General features: G+C 37.7%; 1 protein-coding gene across 4 annotated transcripts in view; it reads left to right on the top strand.

The window, feature by feature from the left end:
- The window catches only part of LOC139118329 (mediator of RNA polymerase II transcription subunit 14-like), an 85872-nt gene that overhangs the window by 48795 nt on the left and 15798 nt on the right, over positions 1–21279 (top strand). For 3 of the 4 annotated variants that reach the window (XM_070681592.1, XM_070681589.1, XM_070681588.1), the window contains 13 exons: positions 675–786; positions 2820–3015; positions 3165–3250; positions 10233–10382; positions 10789–10863; positions 11543–11619; positions 12626–12675; positions 13075–13142; positions 16083–16419; positions 17125–17226; positions 17335–17517; positions 17908–18128; positions 18618–18741. In XM_070681592.1, the coding sequence (XP_070537693.1) occupies positions 675–786; positions 2820–3015; positions 3165–3250; positions 10233–10382; positions 10789–10863; positions 11543–11619; positions 12626–12675; positions 13075–13142; positions 16083–16419; positions 17125–17226; positions 17335–17517; positions 17908–18128; positions 18618–18741 (1781 nt within the window). The remainder of the gene's footprint in view (positions 1–674; positions 787–2819; positions 3016–3164; positions 3251–10232; positions 10383–10788; positions 10864–11542; positions 11620–12625; positions 12676–13074; positions 13143–16082; positions 16420–17124; positions 17227–17334; positions 17518–17907; positions 18129–18617; positions 18742–21279) is intronic. The other variant, XM_070681590.1, reaches the window with a different exon arrangement.

Below are 21279 nucleotides of genomic sequence, written 5' to 3'. Positions count from 1 at the left end.
GAGTGTTCTGTCCTCACTTCCCACATCCAGTTTCAGATTGGAGTGTTCTGTCCTCACTTCCCACATCCAGTTTCAGATTGGAGTGCAATATATTGAAGTAGCTCATACCTCTAGCACTATGAAGGAGATTTCATGTATAATTACCTCTGAACCATATCACTGTGTTTCTACAGCTTAAGTATTTCTTATGTTGCGACATTTCCTTCCAGCTTCATCCAAGAAATGAACTGCGTGCAGGTCTTGTTGAGATATGATATTGATTTAGTCAAATATTCTAACATTGTTTCACGCAGATAATTGTTCTGCTTGAACTTGGGTTATCCATTTATGTTCAGATCATGTGTCCCAATGCTTTCTCAGAGATGAGAGGTTTTCTCAGCAACAAATATTGTGTCACAATAGCTCTGAAAGGATCTCTATGGGGTAGATCCATGGTTCTTTAATATCATAAACTTGATCAATGTCACAATTTCAACAATCAACTTCTGCCTTTTACCCGTACCGGTCTTTTACCCTGCAAAATACAAACCTGTAAGAGGTCATTTTTGCTGTTAGTAAGTGCTAATCAATGATAAGTTGCCCGACATTTGAAGTTGCTGCCCTGGTACAGTAAAAAAGTAAAACTTAGACATAAAGAGTTCGATTATGTTATGATTCTTTGACCTTCATTGCAGCATGCCAGTATGTGAAGGTATACCATGTGAAATAAATGACATGTTGAGTAAATCTGTATTGGACTGTTCAATTCGATTGCAAGGAAAAACAAACAAGACATGGCTTGTACATGTAAGTATCTAAAACGAAAATTTACACAGATCATAACCAGTACAGTGAAAACTTCCAGTGCCCTACATAGAAACACAGGCCCTGGAATCACAGGTCTGTGATTACAGTGGTTTGTTCTTGAGAGTCAAAATCCTACCTACCATACAATATTTAGGGGTTATTACACGAAGTTTGGGCGATACGGCGTCGTATTCGAGTGATGTGTCCGTATTTTGACGAGTTGCGCAGCAACGAGTCAAAATACGGACACATCACGAGAATACGACGCCGTATCGCCGTAACTTCATGTAATAACCCCTTTATCATACATGCATGCTTTGGTTATGACTGTTTTCCTACAGACGCTCCAAAATTAGCAACGAAATCAACTTAAAATCGACCTTGCTTCCTCCAGGCTGTACTTATAAAAAGTTGGTTGCTAAGGAGTGATGACAACTGTATCACTTCTTGATATTATTCCGCTATCGGGCCATTCCACTTCAATGGCGGGTTGATGGAGCACTTTTAAAGCAAACAATTTAAATATTATGATGTTAACACAGGTTTTCACAATTTGAAGAAGATTTATTTTAATTTAAAATGGCGGTGGATGTAAAACATCATAGGCTGGAATGTGTAAAATAAAGTGTTTTCGTGTTTCGATACATAACCTCATCCCTGTGTGAAAGTTATGAGGCCGCCAAAATCAGGTCAAAATGGTCGCGCCACGCCAGCGTTCGATTTCACACTTGATCGAGTATGAACAGCTTAGAGTATGGAGCAAGTAGCTCTCTGCGACATCTATGAATGCACAGTGGATATAATACCCGTACCAGTCAGTTTATCTCGAAGAATTTTACATGTCCCCAGACGTCAAATATGCCGAATTTACCATCTTAGTTAGCGGATTAGGGAAAACATGTAGTGAGTACACTGTAAGCTGTAGTGTCGTAACTCGTTCGTGATTTTGTTGCTGTACGAATAAAACATTTCAAAGGTATTTCTGTCGTCTGCTCGTATATTTTCGTTCCTGGCTTGCTTAAATAGAACTAAACATCCTTTAACAACCTAAGCGAAAATTTGACTTTCCCTAGACCTTACATGCACATTGTATCTGAAACCCGCACCGCATCAGTGCCACCAGACACGATCATGACCTGTGAATCTCACTAACAGGTACAAATCGGAAATATGATGTGCACCTTCAACCTTGTCTGTCGCGAGTATTTTCAGTGCGGTTGGATTTTTGTGGCTCATTTACGGCTGTAAACGATGTAATTAACCGCCCAGATACTTAAGCTAATCAACAGGAAACTTGTCGTAAAGCGGTTCTATCATGATGCACTGTCAACCGATATCTTACATGTAATCTTCAGCAGCGTACACGGACACGAAAACACTGCACCTCCACGGGACCGGCGTGAACGATAACAGGTGTCGGCAAATGATACAAATTTTCAATACTTTTGTTTGTATGTTTTTGGTACAACTGTACTTGTGCCTGAGTGCAATGCCCATGAAATGACTGCAAACAACAACATTTCGACCATAATCATAATGATGTTTCGGATTGTCATTTGTCTTATTCGCTCAGCTGTTTTATATGTACATATACCAACGAAGGTCATGCATACCAGCAAAGGTCACGCGTACGCGTTGCTTTAAGTAGTTCGGTTACATTGAAAATATAATTCGTATTTTCACTAGTTAAAATATGGGTTCATATCAGTACCGTTTGAACAATAGAAAAATGGCAATACAGGCATAGCATGTATGATAATAATTAAGTTTTTACTTGTTACTGGCTTGTTCTCACAGAAGAGATATATGTTTACAAGACAAACAATCCAATATTTAATTTAGATGGTGCATGATCATAATAGTAAAAACCAGTGCGTTGACAAAAAAATTATTTGTGACATAACCCAACGCAATATTTTCCATCAAATCATAATTTTGAAAATGTATCACTTTGTATAATGTACTCTCAAGTTTCTTTTACATTAATCTTGCTATGTTGTTGTTATTTATTTTCTTTTCTCTTTCTATATCAGTTTATTTTCAGTGACTGTCCATTGAACAGTAGTTACGGTAACCATCGTGAGCAGGCTGATGTCAGGCATATCTATTTACAGTATGACAGTTTTAGTGGACAGACATACACACCAGTGATACAACAACTAGTACAAGATTGGCAAGCCATTGGCCAACTGTATGTTTTGGCAGCTGATCTTGCTACGGCAATACAAGGTAAACATCTGATATCTTTATTCACGTGCACTCACGGAAGAATTTATTCTGAGGGCATTGTAAATGTGACACTCTGTTTGATCAATATTTTAAAATTGAAAATATCATAGCTAATATCAGATGTATTCATGTATTAATTTATATTTCAGATCCCACATTCAGTGCCATAGTTGAAGTGAGATCATACACATATCGCAAACTCACTCTGGCCTATGGAAGAGACAAAAGTAACATAGTAAGTGTTATTTTATTCTGTAGTGTGATTGTCTTTCAAATATAGCAATAGCTGGCAGCGGTCTTTGAAATGTGACCATAGCTGGCAGTTGTCTTTCAAATATAGCAATAGCTGGCAGCGGTCTTTGAAATGTGACCATAGCTGGCAGTTGTCTTTCAAATATAGCAATAGCTGGCAGCGGTCTTTGAAATGTGACCATAGCTGGCAGTTGTCTTTCAAATATAGCAATAGCTGGCAGCGGTCTTTGAAATGTGACCATAGCTGGCAGTTGTCTTTCAAATATAGCAATAGCTGGCAGCGGTCTTTGAAATGTGACCATAGCTGGTAGTTGTCTTTCAAATATAGCCATAGCTGGCAGCGGTCTTTGAAATGTGACCATAGCTGGCAGTTGTCTTTCAAATATAGCAATAGCTGGCAGCGGTCTTTGAAATGTGACCATAGCTGGCAGTTGTCTTTCAAATATAGCAATAGCTGGCAGCGGTCTTTGAAATGTGACCATAGCTGGTAGTTGTCTTTCAAATATAGCCATAGCTGGCAGTGGTCTTTGGAATGTGACCATAGCTGGCAGTGATCTTTGTAATTGGACCATAGCTGGCAGTGGTCTTTTAAATATAGCCTTAGCTAGCAGTGGTCTTTGAAATGTGACCGTAGCTGGAAGTGATCTTTGAAATCAAGCTAAAGCTGGCATTGGTCTTTGAAATGTGACCATAGCTGGCAGTGGTCTTTGAAATATAGCCATATCTGTCAGTGGTCTTTGAAATGTGACCATAGCTGGCAGTGGTCTTTGAAATATAGCCATAGCTGGCAGTGGTCTTTGAAATGTGACCATAGCTGGCAGTGGTCTTTGAAATATAGCCATATCTGTCAGTGGTCTTTGAAATGGCAGTGATCTTTGTAATGTGGCAGTGATCTTTGTAATGTGGTTGTAGCTGGCAGTGATCTTTGCAATGTTGTAGTAGCTGGCAGTGATCTTTGCAATATAGTTGTAGCTGGCAGTGATCTTTGCAATATAGTTGTAGCTGGCAGTGATCTTTGCAATATAGTTGTAGCTGGCAGTGATCTTTGCAGTATAGTTGTAGCTGGCAGTGATCTTTGCAATGTTGTAGTAGCTGGCTGTGATCTTTGTAATGTGGTTGTGATCTTTGTAATGTGGTTGTAGCTGGCAGTGATCTTTGTAATGTGGTTGTGATCTTTGTAATGTGGTTGTAGTTGGCAGTGATCTTTGCAATGTTGTAGTAGCTGGCAGTGATCTTTGCAATTTAGTTGTAGTTGGCAGTGATCTTTGTAATGTTGTAGTAGCTGGCAGTGATCTTTGCAATATAGTTGTAGCTGGCAGTGATCTTTGCAATGTTGTTGTAGCTGGCAGTGATCTTTGTAATGTAGTTGTAGCTGGCAGTGATCTTTGCAATATAGTTGTAGCTGGCAGTGATCTTTGCAATATAGTTGTAGCTGGCAGTGATCTTTGCAGTATAGTTGTAGCTGGCAGTGATCTTTGCAATATAGTTGTAGCTGGCAGTGATCTTTGTAATGTGGTTGTGATCTTTGTAATGTGGTTGTAGCTGGCAGTGACCTTTGTAATGTGGTTGTGATCTTTGTAATGTGGTTGTAGTTGGCAGTGATCTTTGTAATGTTGTAGTAGCTGGTAGTAATCTTTGCAGTATAGTTGTAGCTGGCAGTGATCTTTGCAATATAGTTGTAGCTGGCAGTGATCTTTGCAATGTTGTAGTAGCTGACAGTATCTTTGCAATATAGTTGTAGCTGGCAGTGATCCTTGCAATGTTGTAGTAGCTGGCAGCGATCTTTGTAATGAAGTTGTAGCTGGCAGTGATCTTTGTAATGTGGTTGTGATCTTTGTAATGTGGTTGTAGCTGGCAGTGATCTTTGTAATGTGGTTGTGATCTTTGTAATGTGGTTGTAGTTGGCAGTGATCTTTGCAATGTTGTAGTAGCTGGCAGTGATCTTTGTAATGTGGTTGTGATCTTTGTAATGTGGTTGTAGTTGGCAGTGATCTTTGCAATGTTGTAGTAGCTGGCAGTGATCTTTGCAATTTAGTTGTAGTTGGCAGTGATCTTTGTAATGTTGTAGTAGCTGGCTGTGATCTTTGCAATATAGTTGTAGCTGGCAGTGATCTTTGCAATATAGTTGTAGCTGGCAGTGATATTTGCAATATAGTTGTAGCTGGCAGTGATCTTTGTAATGTTGTAGTAGCTGGCAGTGATCTTTGCAATATAGTTGTAGCTGGCAGTGATCTTTGCAATGTAGTTGTAGTTGGCAGTGATCTTGATAATGTTTTAGTAGCTGGCAGTGATCTTTGCAATGTTGTAGTAGCTTGCAGTGATCTTTGTAATGTGGTTGTAGCTGGCAGTGATCTTTGCAATGTAGTTGTAGTTGGCAGTGATCTTTATAATGTTGTAGTAGCTGGCAGTGATCTTTGCAATGCAGTTCTAGTTGTAGCTGGCAGTGATCTTGATAATGTTGTAGTAGCTGGCAGTGATCTTTGTAATGTGGTTGTAGCTGGCAGTGATCTTTGCAATGTAGTTCTCAGGGCTGTCAATGTTTTTCAGAATAGAAGGGTACAAGTGAAAGAACAGGAGGGTACAGCCATGTGCGGAGCCAAGTGGAGCAAGGCGTGCGCGGGGGGAGGCCAGGAGGGGGGTGTCCCCCTCCTGAAGCTGAAGCTTTTCTAATTATTCATCTTCAATTGGTGGCCTGTGGTGGCACTTTTTAGGGCAATTTACTGTCAAGTTTATTATAACTGAAGCCCTATCAAAAGTAACATGAAATTGGATCTTGTGAAATAAATTATGAAAGACAAACAGAAGTATTACAGAGTTTATATGTTTATTGATACACCAGGTTATTATTATTTGCATACAAATTCTGTTGAATTACAACCTTAATAAAGATCATAATCTGAACCATATTTAGAATCACTGGAGTACTCGTCTAAGCCCAAGGCTTGTATGGCAGTACCAGCTGACAATACCTCAATATTGTGTGATTCTCAGGCTGATGAAACAGTAGCTTCAGAGACTACATCTGCAAAAACTATTTCTTCAGATGTAGCTTTAAAAACTACACCTGCAGAAACTATTTCTTAAGAAACAACATCTGCAGAAAGTAATTCAATAATTGTATTACGTTCCCATTCAAAAACAGCTAATCGTATTAGAGTTAAAAAAAATCTTGTCCCCACTGCAAAACTGATGTTATAACGTCACGACAAATAATTCCGATCTGTGTCTGGTTGATACTGCTGTAATTTTATTTTGTCTCTTTCAAGACCTCTCCTCAGAGTTACCGGCTATGAATTTCCAGTGTGAAAATTTACAAATGTAATGGGGTAAATAGGAGACCATTACCAGAGACAATTTGAGTAGACGCTACGTCATACAATTACAATACTCAAGTTTACATCCGCTAATGAAATTGCGTGGCTTCGTTGTCCGTCGGCCTCTCAATCGACAAGATTGAGAATATGTTGATTTATTTACGTAGTAAATCCTTGCGCGTGAAAGTTAATGATCAAATCTTTTCTCCTGATGACTATCTATTCTAAAATCCCTCACAGTAGTCCGAGTTTTGTCGAAACCCACGCCTGCCAAGTGGGTAGGCTCACTACAATATCCATATTCAAAACATGGTTTACCACCATACATGACGTAAGTGCAAGATACAGCGAAAGTATATAGTCAAGCCTAGCTAAATTTTGTGATTGCCCTAAACATTAAAAAAAATGTTGGTCATGGTAAATGATTTTGAAGGATCGGAATACCGATATTTGCTTTTGAGGAAAGATTTCGGATGTCGGTAAATATTTATCAAACTTCAATTCTCGGGCCTTCGAAACAACCACAGTACACAGCATGTACTACCGTAACTAAGAATACATTTCATAGAACGGCGGCTCGGTGCAAACAATTTCAGTGGTAGTCAAAACTCACTAAAAATTTTGTCAATCCCCACAAAGTTTTTTTTTGCACTGAGTAAACGATTCTTACTCATTGTAAAGAGTGTTCACGATCTGCAAACAGGAAAACAAATCAAAAATTCCAGTCGCTAAATACACGTAATGCTATGGCATTTTGCTCAGACGCGGCGTGAAATCTACATTGCATTCTATACCATTGATGGATTGAACCCCCGATCACTGAAATTCCTCAGGAAAATAAAATGATTTACAAATATGAACATTACTTTTATATCCAGAGCTAGTAGTGTAAGCCTCTCGGGGTCTTTTTAGACCTATGAATCCAACATGTCTGTCGTTCTTTTCGTAACCATATCGATCGTTGTACGTCCGAAAACCAATCAGAACACGCAAAGCTTTTTGACAGTACCAATTGAAACCAATCAGAAATCGGCTACCAACGAGCCTTAGGGGCTGAGCCTCTATAGCACAGCGCAGCCAACGATAGAATTGGGACAGGAAAGAATTCATAACGTGTGTAAAGATCATCACTGCAGGCCTTGAATAGGGAAAACAGCCAGCGGCAAGACCTGTCTCAGATGGCGATTTGCCGCCGGTGACCGGCTATAATTGAAAGCCCTGAGTTCTAGTTGTAGCTGGCAGTGATCTTGATAATGTTGTAGTAGCTGGCAGTGATCTTTGCAATGTAGTTGTAGCTGGCAGTGATCTTTGCAATGTAGTTGTAGCTTGCAGTGATCTTTGCAATGTAGTTGTAGCTGGCAGTGATCTTGATAATGTTGTAATAGCTGGCAGTGATCTTTTGTAACATGGTCATAGCTGGCACAGTGATCTTTACAATGTAGTTTTACCTGGCAGTGATCTTTGTAATATGGTTTTAGCTTGCAGTGTAGCTGTAGCTGGCAGTGATCTTGATAATGTGGTTGTAGCTGGCAGTGATCTTTGTAATGTTGTAGTAGCTGGCAGTGATCTTTTGTAACATGGCCATTGCTGGCGCAGTGATCTTTACAATGTGGTTTTACTTTGGCAGTGATCTTTGTAATATGGTTTTATCTTGCAGTGATTTTTAGCTCACGTTTGGTATATGCGTATACAGTATAACAAAGAGAGCCTATATGGTAAAGTCGGTGGCATCTGTATGTCTGTATATATGTACATGTGGATGTATGTCCGTCCACATCAAAAACTCCAAAACCACAGCACCTTACATCAAAGTAATTTGGTGTACATGGGGTGGAGATGTGAACTTATTCAAATGAACATGGTAGTGTCAAAAATATGGAAATGGGTTATAAAGGAGAAAATCCAGCAAATTGCAGGCCAGATTTGGTTGAAACTTGGTATGCAGGTTTTTAGTTAGATTTGTTCAAATTGTTGTGAAATTATTATATTTGTATTTTTGGGCAATTTTCTCCATTTTTGGTAAAAAAATCTTTTCTGAAGGTGCAGGTCCAATTGCTTTGAAACCTGGTATGCATGATCATAGGATTTGCCTCGGTCAGATTTGTTCAAATTATGGTGAAATTTTCATATCTGTAATCTTTTTGCAATTTTTCCCATTTTTGGTCAAAAATTTTCTCCCACAGTTCTCATTGGATTGCCTTGAAATTTTATATTCTCTGATCCTAGGGTTGACTTCTGTCAGATTTGTTAAAATTGTGGTTAAATTTTCATGTTTGTACTTTTGGGGCAATTTTTTGCATTTTGGGCGAAAAATCATTTTCTCTGAATAACTATTCTGATTGCTTTTGAATTTGGTATGTATGTACCAGGAGGCAACCTTCATTGAGTGTCTTCAAATTGTAGTGAAATTTTCATATTTGTATTTTGGGGGCATTTTTCCCATTTTTGGTCAAAAATCATTTTCTCTGAAATTGCTCGTCTGATTGCCTTGAAACTCGGTATGTGCCTTGAAACTTGGTATGTATGAGTAATGACATACTTTGTAAACTTAGTTAAAGTGTCTATGCCAGGCCCAAAACAACATTCTGTAAAAACTAGGCTGGGCAGGTTGAGCCTCTGAAGCCAGCTGAGGTATCTGCATACTGCTGACCAGGTACATATGATGACAATTGTCCTATTTGATATGCATGATATGTAAACCAAACAAAGTGGTACTTCTGAAATCCGATTCACAAAGAAAGCTAAAATTGACACAGTCTGGTGGATGCGATGCTCAGGACAAGCAACAATGTACCAGCATGGAGGTCTTCTGGTACCTCCATGCCTACACTCAATGCAATGCGATGTTAAATTATTTGGAACAAAGATGCTGATTTTACAAATAAATGGCCATTGTCCCAGAACCGATTTTGTTCAGTGTCGGTACAAAGATAAAGTACTATGGCATATTTGTGCAGGTCATTTTATTTTGTGATACAATCTAATATGGGCATCAGGCAGCTATTTTGATGGAATTTTTCATGTTTTTGAACCATAACTCAACTATCCCTGAACCAATTTCGTTCAATGTTGGTACACAGATATAGTACTATGGCATATATATGCACATCAATTTATTTTGCGATACAATCCAATATGGCTGCCAGGTGGCCGTTTTTTAATTATATTTTCATGTTTTTGAACCATAACTCAACTATCCCTGAACCGGTTTCGTTCAGTGCTGGTATAAAGATAAAGTACTATGCTATATATATATGCCTGTCAATTTATTTTGCCATATGATCCAATATGGCCACTGGGCAGCTGTTTTGTTGTGATTTTTTCATGTTTTTGAACCATAACTCAACTATCCCTGAACTGACTTCGTTCAAACTTGGCACACAGACATTGTATTGTAGTGCAAATGTGCATATGTATGTCAATTATAATCCAGCGGGGACTGTGTCATCAGCGATGACTTGTTAAACTCATTTTGCCTGAATACAATACTTTTTGGGGGATCTTGCTTTTAGAATCAACTTGACTCCTCCTGAATTCATATCTATTTCAGGCCCTTCACCAACTTGTTCACAAGGTATGTCATTACACTCATTTTAATTGCATAGTATTTTTTCATATCACTTACATCAACATTTGTTTTGCATATGATAGGTTACTATCCATTGGCAGCCATCTGATGGAAGATTCCATTTGAGTGTTGGTGTAGTTGGTCCGTCAAGTCTTGCTAACTGTCATTCATTTGTGTTGGCTCAATTGGAACAAGAACTCAACCAGCATGGCAACCTTCCCTATCTTGTACAGGTTAGATAATTTTGCTCATTCATTTCTGAAAATATCAGCTTTATATATCCTATATCAGTTTATCATCCAGGTTATACAACTTCACAGTTTTTTTCAGTATGACAAGCCACACATCACTTGTCAAAAACATTGAAGGCATCGCTCATTGCATCCTGGAAGATGAATTGTCATACCATTTTCTGATTAATGAAAATGTGAAGACATTTGCTGTTACCCACTGACAAAACAAAGCAATGTATTCAAGTACACTTAAAATCATCTAGCTCTAAAATGGATATTTGCTTGTATCATTGACAGTAAAGCAGAACTACTGCCGTCTATGCTTCTACCATAATTTTATTGCGGTTTTATAGTGAAGTGTCAGAGTCGGATCAACTTATTCTAAGATTCTCAATCTATGCTGCAGGTTCTTAATGATACACAGAGTCCACTACAAGCCATATGTAAACTACAGATGTCACCAATGTTAGGACTACAAACTGTAAGTGAAATATGTCTTCTTTTCTTTAAATGTAGTATGCACCTCATAAGTGAACAACGTAAACCTTTGCTCAAACTTTCTGCAAGGAAACTTTTAATTACTCTTTTTCAAAATCAATTATGAAAATTCTAGAACTAGAAAAACAAATTATCTTAAATTTCCCAACATTTGAAATTCAAAAGAGATGCTCTTCCTGTATTAATTCCATAGGAAAAAATTACATTTTCGATTTTCACAAAAAAAACTGAAAATCTTATTTATTCCAAGAGCTTCAAAGTGATCCCACGTAAGTGGTAAATAAGTTCTGTAAAAAAGAAAAGTGCTGTAAAAAATGGAGTCTGAATATCTGTCCTAGAGGTGCATTCTACCTAAAATAAACACTATAATCGTCAGTCATTCACTGTCATCTATGTAGTCTTGAGTATTGATCACTCTAAGCAGTTTCCATTATTCATTAAACCAAACACAGTGGGTTTTTTGTCCAATTCACAATTCAACTCTTGTTCTTCATTTAAAATTCATGTAACTACAGTTGATATTTTGCATGAAAAGATCTGGAGGCAAGTGTCAGTTTCCTAAGATGATAAGTCATTTGATGAATTGTTTAGTTTAAATTAATTATATGTGATTTCCATATTCCTTGTAATGCTGGCATTTTTTAATGTATTGTTACTTTCAGAGACCATTGGCACCCTGGCAGACATTTAGTATATTGCCTCAGTCATCAACCCACATTAGAATTGCATTTAGAAGCATGTATCCTCTATATACACTGTTCAGGAACAACTTAAACAGGAAAATTGACCTTCCTGATTTATGGTGAACATTTACAAAATTGAGAGGTACAATATTATGTTCAAACTTTACCATCAGTTCTTAACAGTTGATGAAAACTAAGTTCTATAAAGCTTGACATATTAAAGTAGGAGCCTCCCTTTAAAAGGACGCCAAGGTATGGCGGCGTTCACTGTGTAAGTGGACACCAAACATGCAACACACGGGCACACGCTCAAGAAAATGCCACTTTTTAGTTTTCCTCGGCCGCAAAAACACAGACAGACTGCCAAGCGGTCAGCGTGAAGTTGCTGCCGATCAAACTCTGTGGTTATATTCAAAGTCTAACGCCACTGAAAGACAATTTTTTAGGAAATTCGAGCGTTTGTAGTGGGGAATCAATGACCGTTGGCTATTTGAACCGACCGTCAATCAAAAGCTTGCATAAACTCTGTTTACAGGATGAGCAAAATATGACAAAAGGTTGAGATCAGTTTGTGTAATTAATGTTATAGAAATCAAACATCATACTGGCCATGTGTTTGACTGGGAGGAGAACTCCACTAATGCGAGAACCTGGGATTGAAAAGTGCGGCTTTAAGGAAGTTCAAGCTTTGGAATTGACCTTTTCGTTTTGAAATCCAGAATAAAAATTAGGGTTAACTTTATGATGAAAACATTACATTTTTGAAATCAGCCGTTGATTACTCTTGTTACTCTATGAGCTTCAAATTTGCCTTCACATGTGATAGACCATAATATTGATCAAATATCTGTTGCTATGGTGCATTCTATCTTAAGCCAAGCAAAGTTGTGTGGGATGGTTTCATGTACATCATGTACTTTTTTTCTGTGTTGAGTAAGTTTCATTTTGTTCAATACAGGCAACAATCCTGCAATACATGTCATTGGCATTTTCCCATTCAAACATTGCAAATGCTGTCTTCTAGAAAGCTCGTCAATGTAACATTCCTCAACACTGTATCAGATATTGTCTTGACATCCAGTGTAAAGGCAAGAACATGATTGCAATACGAGGTAAGAATCGGATATTTGCTACATGTGGTGCACACATAGTAGTCTGATTTGCTATCAGTAACTCACTGTGTTTGTATCTATTCTACAGAACACATACATTATCCTAAGAACTTCAATTGGCCATAAGCTATGTAGTTGTTGAAATACAAGTGTTGTTGGGGTTTTTTTTGGCATGTGAATATTTAATTACTCATACTACTCATAGCAAGGAAAGAGACGACAGTTCAGTGTAAGATAAGTTGACATAAAAGTGCTAGAGACAAAATTCATATCATGGCTGACTATAGCATACTGAAACTTGTGAAACTGTCAGAATGTCAGGTCATGAAGCAGGTATTGAAATTCACATCGTGTGAAAGTTAAAACACTGAGTGCAGTATAATGTATTTTTACGTACAGATGGAGCTTATAGTCTGTTTGACATCAGCAAAGTAGTAGAAGCATTCACACCGACCCCTGGACTCAAGGTAATACAATTCCGTCTCGATGAATTCAACTATACTGCTTTATGTCAAGATTATCAAGAAAGTTTTTATTTACTATTCTACTCCTAATTCAACCATGCTGTGTGTCAGCATTTAAGTGTTTGTAAGAAGTAGGTCTATGACTGCTCTTTGCATCTCACATTGATATGGCAAACACCATGTGGAACTGGTCTCGGTGCCATCGGTGACTGTACACAATCATTATGTGTGTCTCACAAAGAAATAGTCATGACAACATGAAAAGATGATACTATTGGTGAAATTATAAATGATTATTTGTCTCCTCCTAGAATGATAATAACATATTATTACATACAGTGCGTTTCACCTAGCTACAGCAACTCAGCCTATGAGACGGACACAATCCACGTACAAAACACACGATTAGCTTGGGTATTTGACAGTCACGTCACCGACTCATTGATTAATTACAGTAAACCAGCATGGGGCAGCCGCTCTGGCTAGACTGAGAGAGACACTTGATCTACAATGTGTGGCTTTTCAGTTAGTTTCTGTTGAGAATACCTTCACCTCTTGAACTCTTAGCTGAAATTGTAAAAGAAACAGTTACATTGTAGATCAAGTCTAGTCAACTGTTTATCTCTCAGTCTAGACAGCAGCTGCCCCCTGCTGGTTTACTGTAATTAATCGACAAGTCGGTGGCTTTGAAATGTGTCCGTGATACCCAGCTAATCGTGTGTTTTGTACGTGGATTCTGTCCGTCTCATACGCTGAGTTGCGGTACCTAGGTGAAACGCGCTGTATGTACCACAGATTGCCAATCTGTTGGCAGCGAAATGTATTTTCATAGACAGAGTATATATAGTCCCTCTATTTTTTTAGCATTTTCTCAAAAACTTTGAGACTTTTCTAATTAATTTAACTTTTGACTGAGCTAATTATCACTGCTTTTAAATATTTTACTAATTGCTTGCTTTCAGCAAAATATTTTACATGTTTTGCCAACTGCAAAGCATTTTGAAAACAGGTCACGTGCCATTAAATAATGTTTACATAGAAAACCATGGTTAAGAAATTATTTCACGCTAAATTATGCAAATTAGTTGACATTTGCTTGTGTATGTAGGATCTGCTTGTCCTATTGCTATAGAAGATGATATGCATGTTCCTAAAGATTACCTCTAGTACCTAAGTTGCAGACCTTATTGCTTTTGTCATTCTTGTTTTTCTTGTTGAAATATTTCTTGAACGGTCCAATTCAAACTGAATGTGAGCACACTGTCCTTGACGGTATTTTTGTAATTAGGATGGCGGCCCAGATTGGTAATATACGTTTTCACTACCATGGAGCTCATCTTGGCCATTAAGCCTCATCTGTAATGCTGTATTTTTAATCACAGACCCAGTTAATGAACAGGACTCTATCCTTGCTCTCCGAGGACCTGCGATCCGTTATCAACGATGACTTGTTTGTGTCTGTTTTTGTAGTCTTAGTCGAGATGGAAATACAGTGATGTAGAGTGAACTTGGTACGCTGCATCAAAATATGTGCATATACATAGTAGAAGTTTCCTTAGCCAATCAATGAGCTCACAGCTTATGAAAAGTTCGTTGACAGCATATCAATGCGCACTATATAGAATCTATGTGCAATCAGGCCGTGTCACGATTAGCTGTTTTTTTCGACGGCGATCGACAAAATTGTGGAACGTGTAATAATAACAGCACCCCATTGGCCTTGGAGGGTGCTTTATGGCGTTCCGAAGGTATTTCCCTTGAATACAGTGTATTCTGCATGTACTTTTCCTTACTTCACTCTGAAAAGTACTGGTGGCAGAATACACCGTATCCCTCAGGAAATACCTTCGGAACGCCATAAAGCACCCTCCAGGCCATGGGGTTCTGTCATATTATTGCCTGAGCACAGATGAAGCCAGGGAGCATGTACAGTAGCAATTATTCTTGATGCAAGTCAAATGGTGTCGCCATCATGTTGCCACAAAAGCGTAGTTTTCAGGTAGTAATGTACATGTGCCTCAACAGCCAATGATTTTCAGCTCAGTTTTTGCGTGCGTGTGTGTGTGTGTGTGTGTCTCTCTCTCTCTCTCTCTCTCTCTCTCTCTCTCTCTCTCTCTCTCTCTCTCTCTCTCTCTCTCTCTATATATATATATATATATATACATACATGTGTGTGTGTGTCTCTCTCTCTCTCTCTCTATATATTATATATACATATATATATATATATATATATATATATATATATATATATATATATATAGTGTGTGTGTGTGTGTCTCTCTCTCTCTCTCTCTCTCTCTATCTCTATATATATATATATATATATATATATATATATATATATATATATATATATATATATATATATATATATATATATATATATATATATATATATATATATATATATTATACCAAACACAGCTTTTATATGGTCAGTCAGCAGCATCTGTATTTCTGTATGTATGTCCTTTAAACTTTAACCTTTAAAACCACAGCACCTAGCTACCATCCTTGTATTTGGTGTACAGGTGCACCCATGGGTGGAGATGTGACTTTGTACAATGATCATGTCAGTGTGAAAAATATGCAATGGAGGTGAAAAGAAAGATCCTGCAAATTGTTAAAACTTTTCTAAACAGAGGTCAGATTGGATTGAAAGGTGTTATAAATTTTGGTGAAATTTGCACTTTTGGGCAGTTTCTACTTCTCTGAAAACACTCGTCCTATTGCTTTGAAACTAAGTGATAGTTGACTTAGTGAAATCATAGTTGGCTGAATCCTACCATCACAATGAAATCACAAGCTGGGTTACAAAAAAAGGATATGATGAAAAATGTTAATACAATGGTACTATGTTCAGTTGTTCATTATCTGTATTATCTGTATATTGTCAGAGCCATTATTAAAATAAAATTTTCAATTTTTCTAATTTTTCAGTCTTTTCTGACGCTGTTTGTTGATGACAGTGTTACGCATCCCAGACGTCGTTCCATCAGTGAAGACGATGATCCTCCATCACCAATCAGATTGGATACCATAGAAACAATTATGACACAGGTATCCACAGCATCTCCCATTTCTAGGGCAGGGGGATTTGCACATCCAATGACCCCACCAAGTAATCCTGCAACCCCTGCATCACCACATGGTTCAGTCGTATCACAAGGTCAGCAGTATGGTTCATCACCTGGAGCTAGTGCATATCCATTAGCATCTCCCCCCTCTATCTCAAGTGGTATCACCCCATCTCCAATGATAGGAACTCCTTCACCAGGTAAAACTCAGACTTGTTTTATTCACCATGCAATTTGATGACTGTGATATTGATGCCCTTGAGAAGTCCAAGACACAACAAACATACCAGCTAGTTACAACAAAAAGGAAATAGTTCAGCCCGGGTTACAACAAATTCTTTTATGAGCTATGTAGGATTTTATGATTGCTGAATATCATGGATAAATTGTAGAAGAAGTGAATATACAGAACTTCTCATTTATATCCAACTGTACAACTTATGCTGTGATTAGATCTCTTGTAACAACTTCCAGAAACATAGTGACAAATACTGTTTATTTCAACCAGTTACAGAGGAGGTATTGTGGTTAATCTAATCACCGCTTACATGTACAACCTCCATTGTGTATAATTTTATTGCTCAATATTTGGAAACATTGCATTCCAAAGACCATTAACACTTGTAACTTTCCTTGAATCATGCTAATTTTCCAGATAAATGTGCATATACTATGATATACTAAATTATTTGTCTTAAATGTTTAAGGAGACTTGCCATGGCTAATAATTAATAAAGTTTTACCATTTTTCCCATCAAAAGCAAATATTAATCTTTGTAGACAATTCAAAGATGTTTAATGCTCCCCAAATGACTTGAATCACTGCATTTGTTGCCAGTGGCTTTCACATTTACTAGGTTTCCTTACAAAATCAAACTGAAAATTACTCTTGTTTACAATTGTAGGAAACCTTTTGATGGCAAGTTCACCTAGTAGTGCAGTTCATGTACCATCACCAAGTTCATTTGTTCATAATGCTTCACCAAGTCCATTTATAGGTCATACAGGTGAGAACTGTCGATCATTGCATTGACAATAACTTGATACATCACTTCACTTTATGCTCTTATCTGAAATTCTCTAACACTTAATTGATATCTTTATCCATGTTGTAGGTCTTGAAGGAGGCTCACCATACCCAAATATTGGAATTACTATGCCTTCTCCTGGTACTCGGAATTGGCCTGGTAGTCCCTCCCTACCAGGTCCCTCCCCTGTAGCTCGGCTTGGTATGGTCCATTCCCCTGGTAACCCTATGATGCACTCACCAGGTGGAGCCACTTCTTTACTTCCTGCAGGTGAGTCTTTCCTGTCTGTCAGTGTCAGTGTTACCATGTGGTCAATTGAATCAATTATTCATTGTCTTCTTTACAAACACCACAACACCACACTGTCTAGTTCCTGAGTATCATCAGAATGTTTGGAAAGCAGATTTATAGTTAAAATGATATGTAGGATTTTTAAACCCAACTCTTCACTGCATGTACTATTGTCAACAGGAATAGGCTACTTTGTACCCTCTAACTCACCAACTCTGTGAGTCAACTTGGAAATGTCTGGCATCAGGCCAATACAAGTACATGTAATATGTAAAATATTCTTGCACCAGAGATAACTTTCTTGTATCCATGATGTGTCAATTAAATTTTGAAGCACGCTGATTGGTTATTGTCATGTCACTTTTTCAGCTCTTACCAGTCCGCCATTCAGAATATTGCCACAAAGATCCTGGGCAGCATCAATACCAACACTGCTATCCCATGAAGCTTTGCACAGTTTATTCACGCCATCGCCACCACCTGGGGTCATAGGTGGCCCATCATCATACATGTGTTGTCCCATGGAACGATTCTTAGGTTCTGTGTTCATGAAGAGACACTTGCATCGAGTTATTCAGACAGATGATTCTGTAAGTATAAATCCATCTTAGCCTTGACAGTTATGACCCTTTTACCCCAGTTCCCTGTATACAGGTCCAACTTTACCATAGAAAACAATGGATTTGGGACAAACCATGATGGTGAAAGGGTTAAACTAGTCTTAATTATTCTCCCCAAATACAGTTACTGTAGCCTAAAATGGACCTTAGGAGAGTTAGCCTTTTACTTCATTTGCACAGAATGTACAAAACATTGAATTCTCATACTACTGATAAAGAAGAGACCTAGACACTCAGGATAAATATGTGCAAACCATCTGTTCATAAAGTTTTGAGAAGAATCTCCCTCTCCAGATCGAAAAGTTTGTTTCAAAATAAAAATGTTTATGTGAAAATCTACAAGGGCCTTATTGTGGAATCCTACGCGTTATTAAAATGTTGATGATATTGCAGCCCTGTATACAAGGATGTTGTGGGAAACTTTTACAATGTTTCTTTTTTTACTTGACTTTGCATTAGTTACAATCAGCCACATCAAATGAGCCAGGAGTTATCCAGTTCAATGTTGAATCTTTACAATGCAGAGTTAGTCTCAATCCTAACACACTGCAAACTTTACATCTCAAATTGACACCCAAACCAGGTAAGTACATTGCAGAATTGATTCTAGTTTAAACATACCCCTACAAAGTTATCAGTGCTGTTGTGTTTTCTGTACCAACAAATTGCTCTGAGTTTCCTTTCAAAACTTTCCTTTAGGAAAATTTCAACCATTCTCTTACCAAATCAAGAGTAAAAATCAGGGGTCATAGTGCAAATTTTGGTACTGGAAAAAAAAATTACACAATGTTTACCGACACTCAAAAGTCAAGATGGCCACAATCCGTGTGTTAACTCTAAAACATATTTTGTGATTTTCAAACAATTAAGCTAGTGAAAACTTTATTTACTCCGTGAGTTTCAAAATGAGCCCCAACAAGTGGTATAACAAAAGATTATTATATTGTAAAAAATTTGAGAGTCTGAATATTTCTCCCTGAAGCACATTCTATGAGAGATATTAATGTTTTGTTTGTCCCCATAGACACCATCTGGGGGGGGGGGACTTATAGGTTTGGTCATGTCAGTGCGTCCGTACGTCTGTCCGTTCACGCAGGTATCTCAGAGATACCTGGAGCGATTTAATTCAAACTTAGTACAAGGATTACTTCATATGTCATACATATGCATGTCAATTTGTTTTGCGATACGATCCAATATGGCCGCCGTGCAGCCGTTTATTTTATTTTTCATGTACAAAGCCATAACTCAGACAAGTTTAAACCGATGTTATTGAAAGTTGATACAAGGACATTGACCTATTTCATACATATGCACGTCAATTTGTTTTACGACATGATCCAATATGGCCGCATAGCAGCCATTTTGTTACAATTTTTTCATGTCCTTAGCCATAAATCAGGCCCGTCTCAACCGATTTTATTCAAACTTGGTACAAGGACTTTGACCTATGTTATGCATATGCACTTTGATATGTTTTGTGATACAATCCAATATGGCTGCCATGTGGCCATTTTTACCTTCTCGTGTCTATTTATAGACAGAGAAGGTATTAGAGTTGAAAACCAGTATGCTGCTGTCAAGAACTTCCGTCTGTCAATACTTCCGTCTGTCAAGATCCGTTGACGTCATGCCAATGTGATGGGTCATATCATAAACTGATGGGGGTGTTCATGGTTCAGGTTGAGGTGCAGGAGAATGATTTGAGCTGTGACAAAAATCAAAAGGGACTTAGCGGCATAGCCACAGTGTTAAGCCTTTCTCCAAGGTTCTTAGTTGACTACGATCTATTACAGACTACTGAGCTGACGTTAGGGGTACTCACTTTGTGTTTGCTCACTCTGTGTGCGCTAGTGTTTGGTACTGAGTTGCGTGGATATCCCCTCATGGCCTCACGTGATATGGGCCTGTTGCATAATCTGCAGATGATCATATGCCTCCGAGTCTGAAAACGGTCATTGTGTAAGCCTGTCGGCATTTTCCTTGCATTTTTTCTCATTAAATTTTGCAAAATATCGGCGAGTACCTCAATATTTCAAGATAACTCTTTCTTCCCAATCGTTTCCTGGAGTTTCAGAGTCATATGAACGAAAATGAGTGAAAGTTTTAGACAGGAAAATCGGACGTCGGCCATGTTCAATGTTTACAGTACAATCAGAAGTTTACGTGGAGGAATTAACCAACAAACACAGGAGTGTTCATGATGCCCGCCCTCTAGAGGCAGACCCTCCTATATGAAGTACCACATTTGATGCTTGTGGAAAGCTTGACCACACAATGGAGCATTTAAACTTTTAGAAAATGACAAACTGAATAAGATGGTATTCAGAAAATGTCAAATACTGAGGAAAAATGCGCAAATATTCAAAATAAACAGGTTAACTGATTGGTCAGCTATAAAAAACAATGAAAATGTTTATGATCAAAAGTTTTGAGATGCGCACATTTTAAAAAATACAGAAATTATTAACATTATAAATATAAGACCAAACTATTTTTTCAGGGATGGGACAGGTTGGAAATGAGGGGTGAGAGACAAAGGCACTCCTATTGCTGCATGTGGATGCAGCCACACCATTTCATTTACAGCATACTTATTCACTGTGTTGTGTTCAAGTTCCATATTGTACTGACTGTCATACAAGGATAACATAAGCAAATCAAATCAAATTAGAAAAGGATCAATGCTGTTGTGTGGATTTTGCTGAACATGGCTGATATTTCGCCTTATATATTTGGTATCCAGCAAAGGCATATTTTGATGTAAAGTCAAAATTAACACTACATTGCTGACAATATATTTTACCGTTTCTGCATGAATTTTTCTTTTTTAAATTATAGTATATTAGTACTTCAAACAGATTAACAGTTATCGTGATGTCAACCCATAATTTTACATCACATAGACTGTAATTCTGCCAATTTTTTTTGTTTTTCAGTCATTTTATAAATTTTGCACTGCACAAGATGATTGAACAAATTGCAATGTTTGAATTTGTAAACTCAAAGAATAAAAATCCTTTGGTCACAGATTAAATCATTTTTTGAAAAGAAATTTACTTTTAAACACTTTTAGCATATATTCTTTACACGGTCATGTATTTCAAGGAAAATATGCCTA

This window comes from Ptychodera flava, chromosome 19 (genome assembly GCF_041260155.1).
Source record: "Ptychodera flava strain L36383 chromosome 19, AS_Pfla_20210202, whole genome shotgun sequence".
NCBI classification, from domain to species: Eukaryota; Metazoa; Hemichordata; class Enteropneusta; family Ptychoderidae; genus Ptychodera; species Ptychodera flava.
Note: the sequence above shows the minus strand (reverse complement) of the source record. Positions and strands in the feature narration are given on the sequence as shown.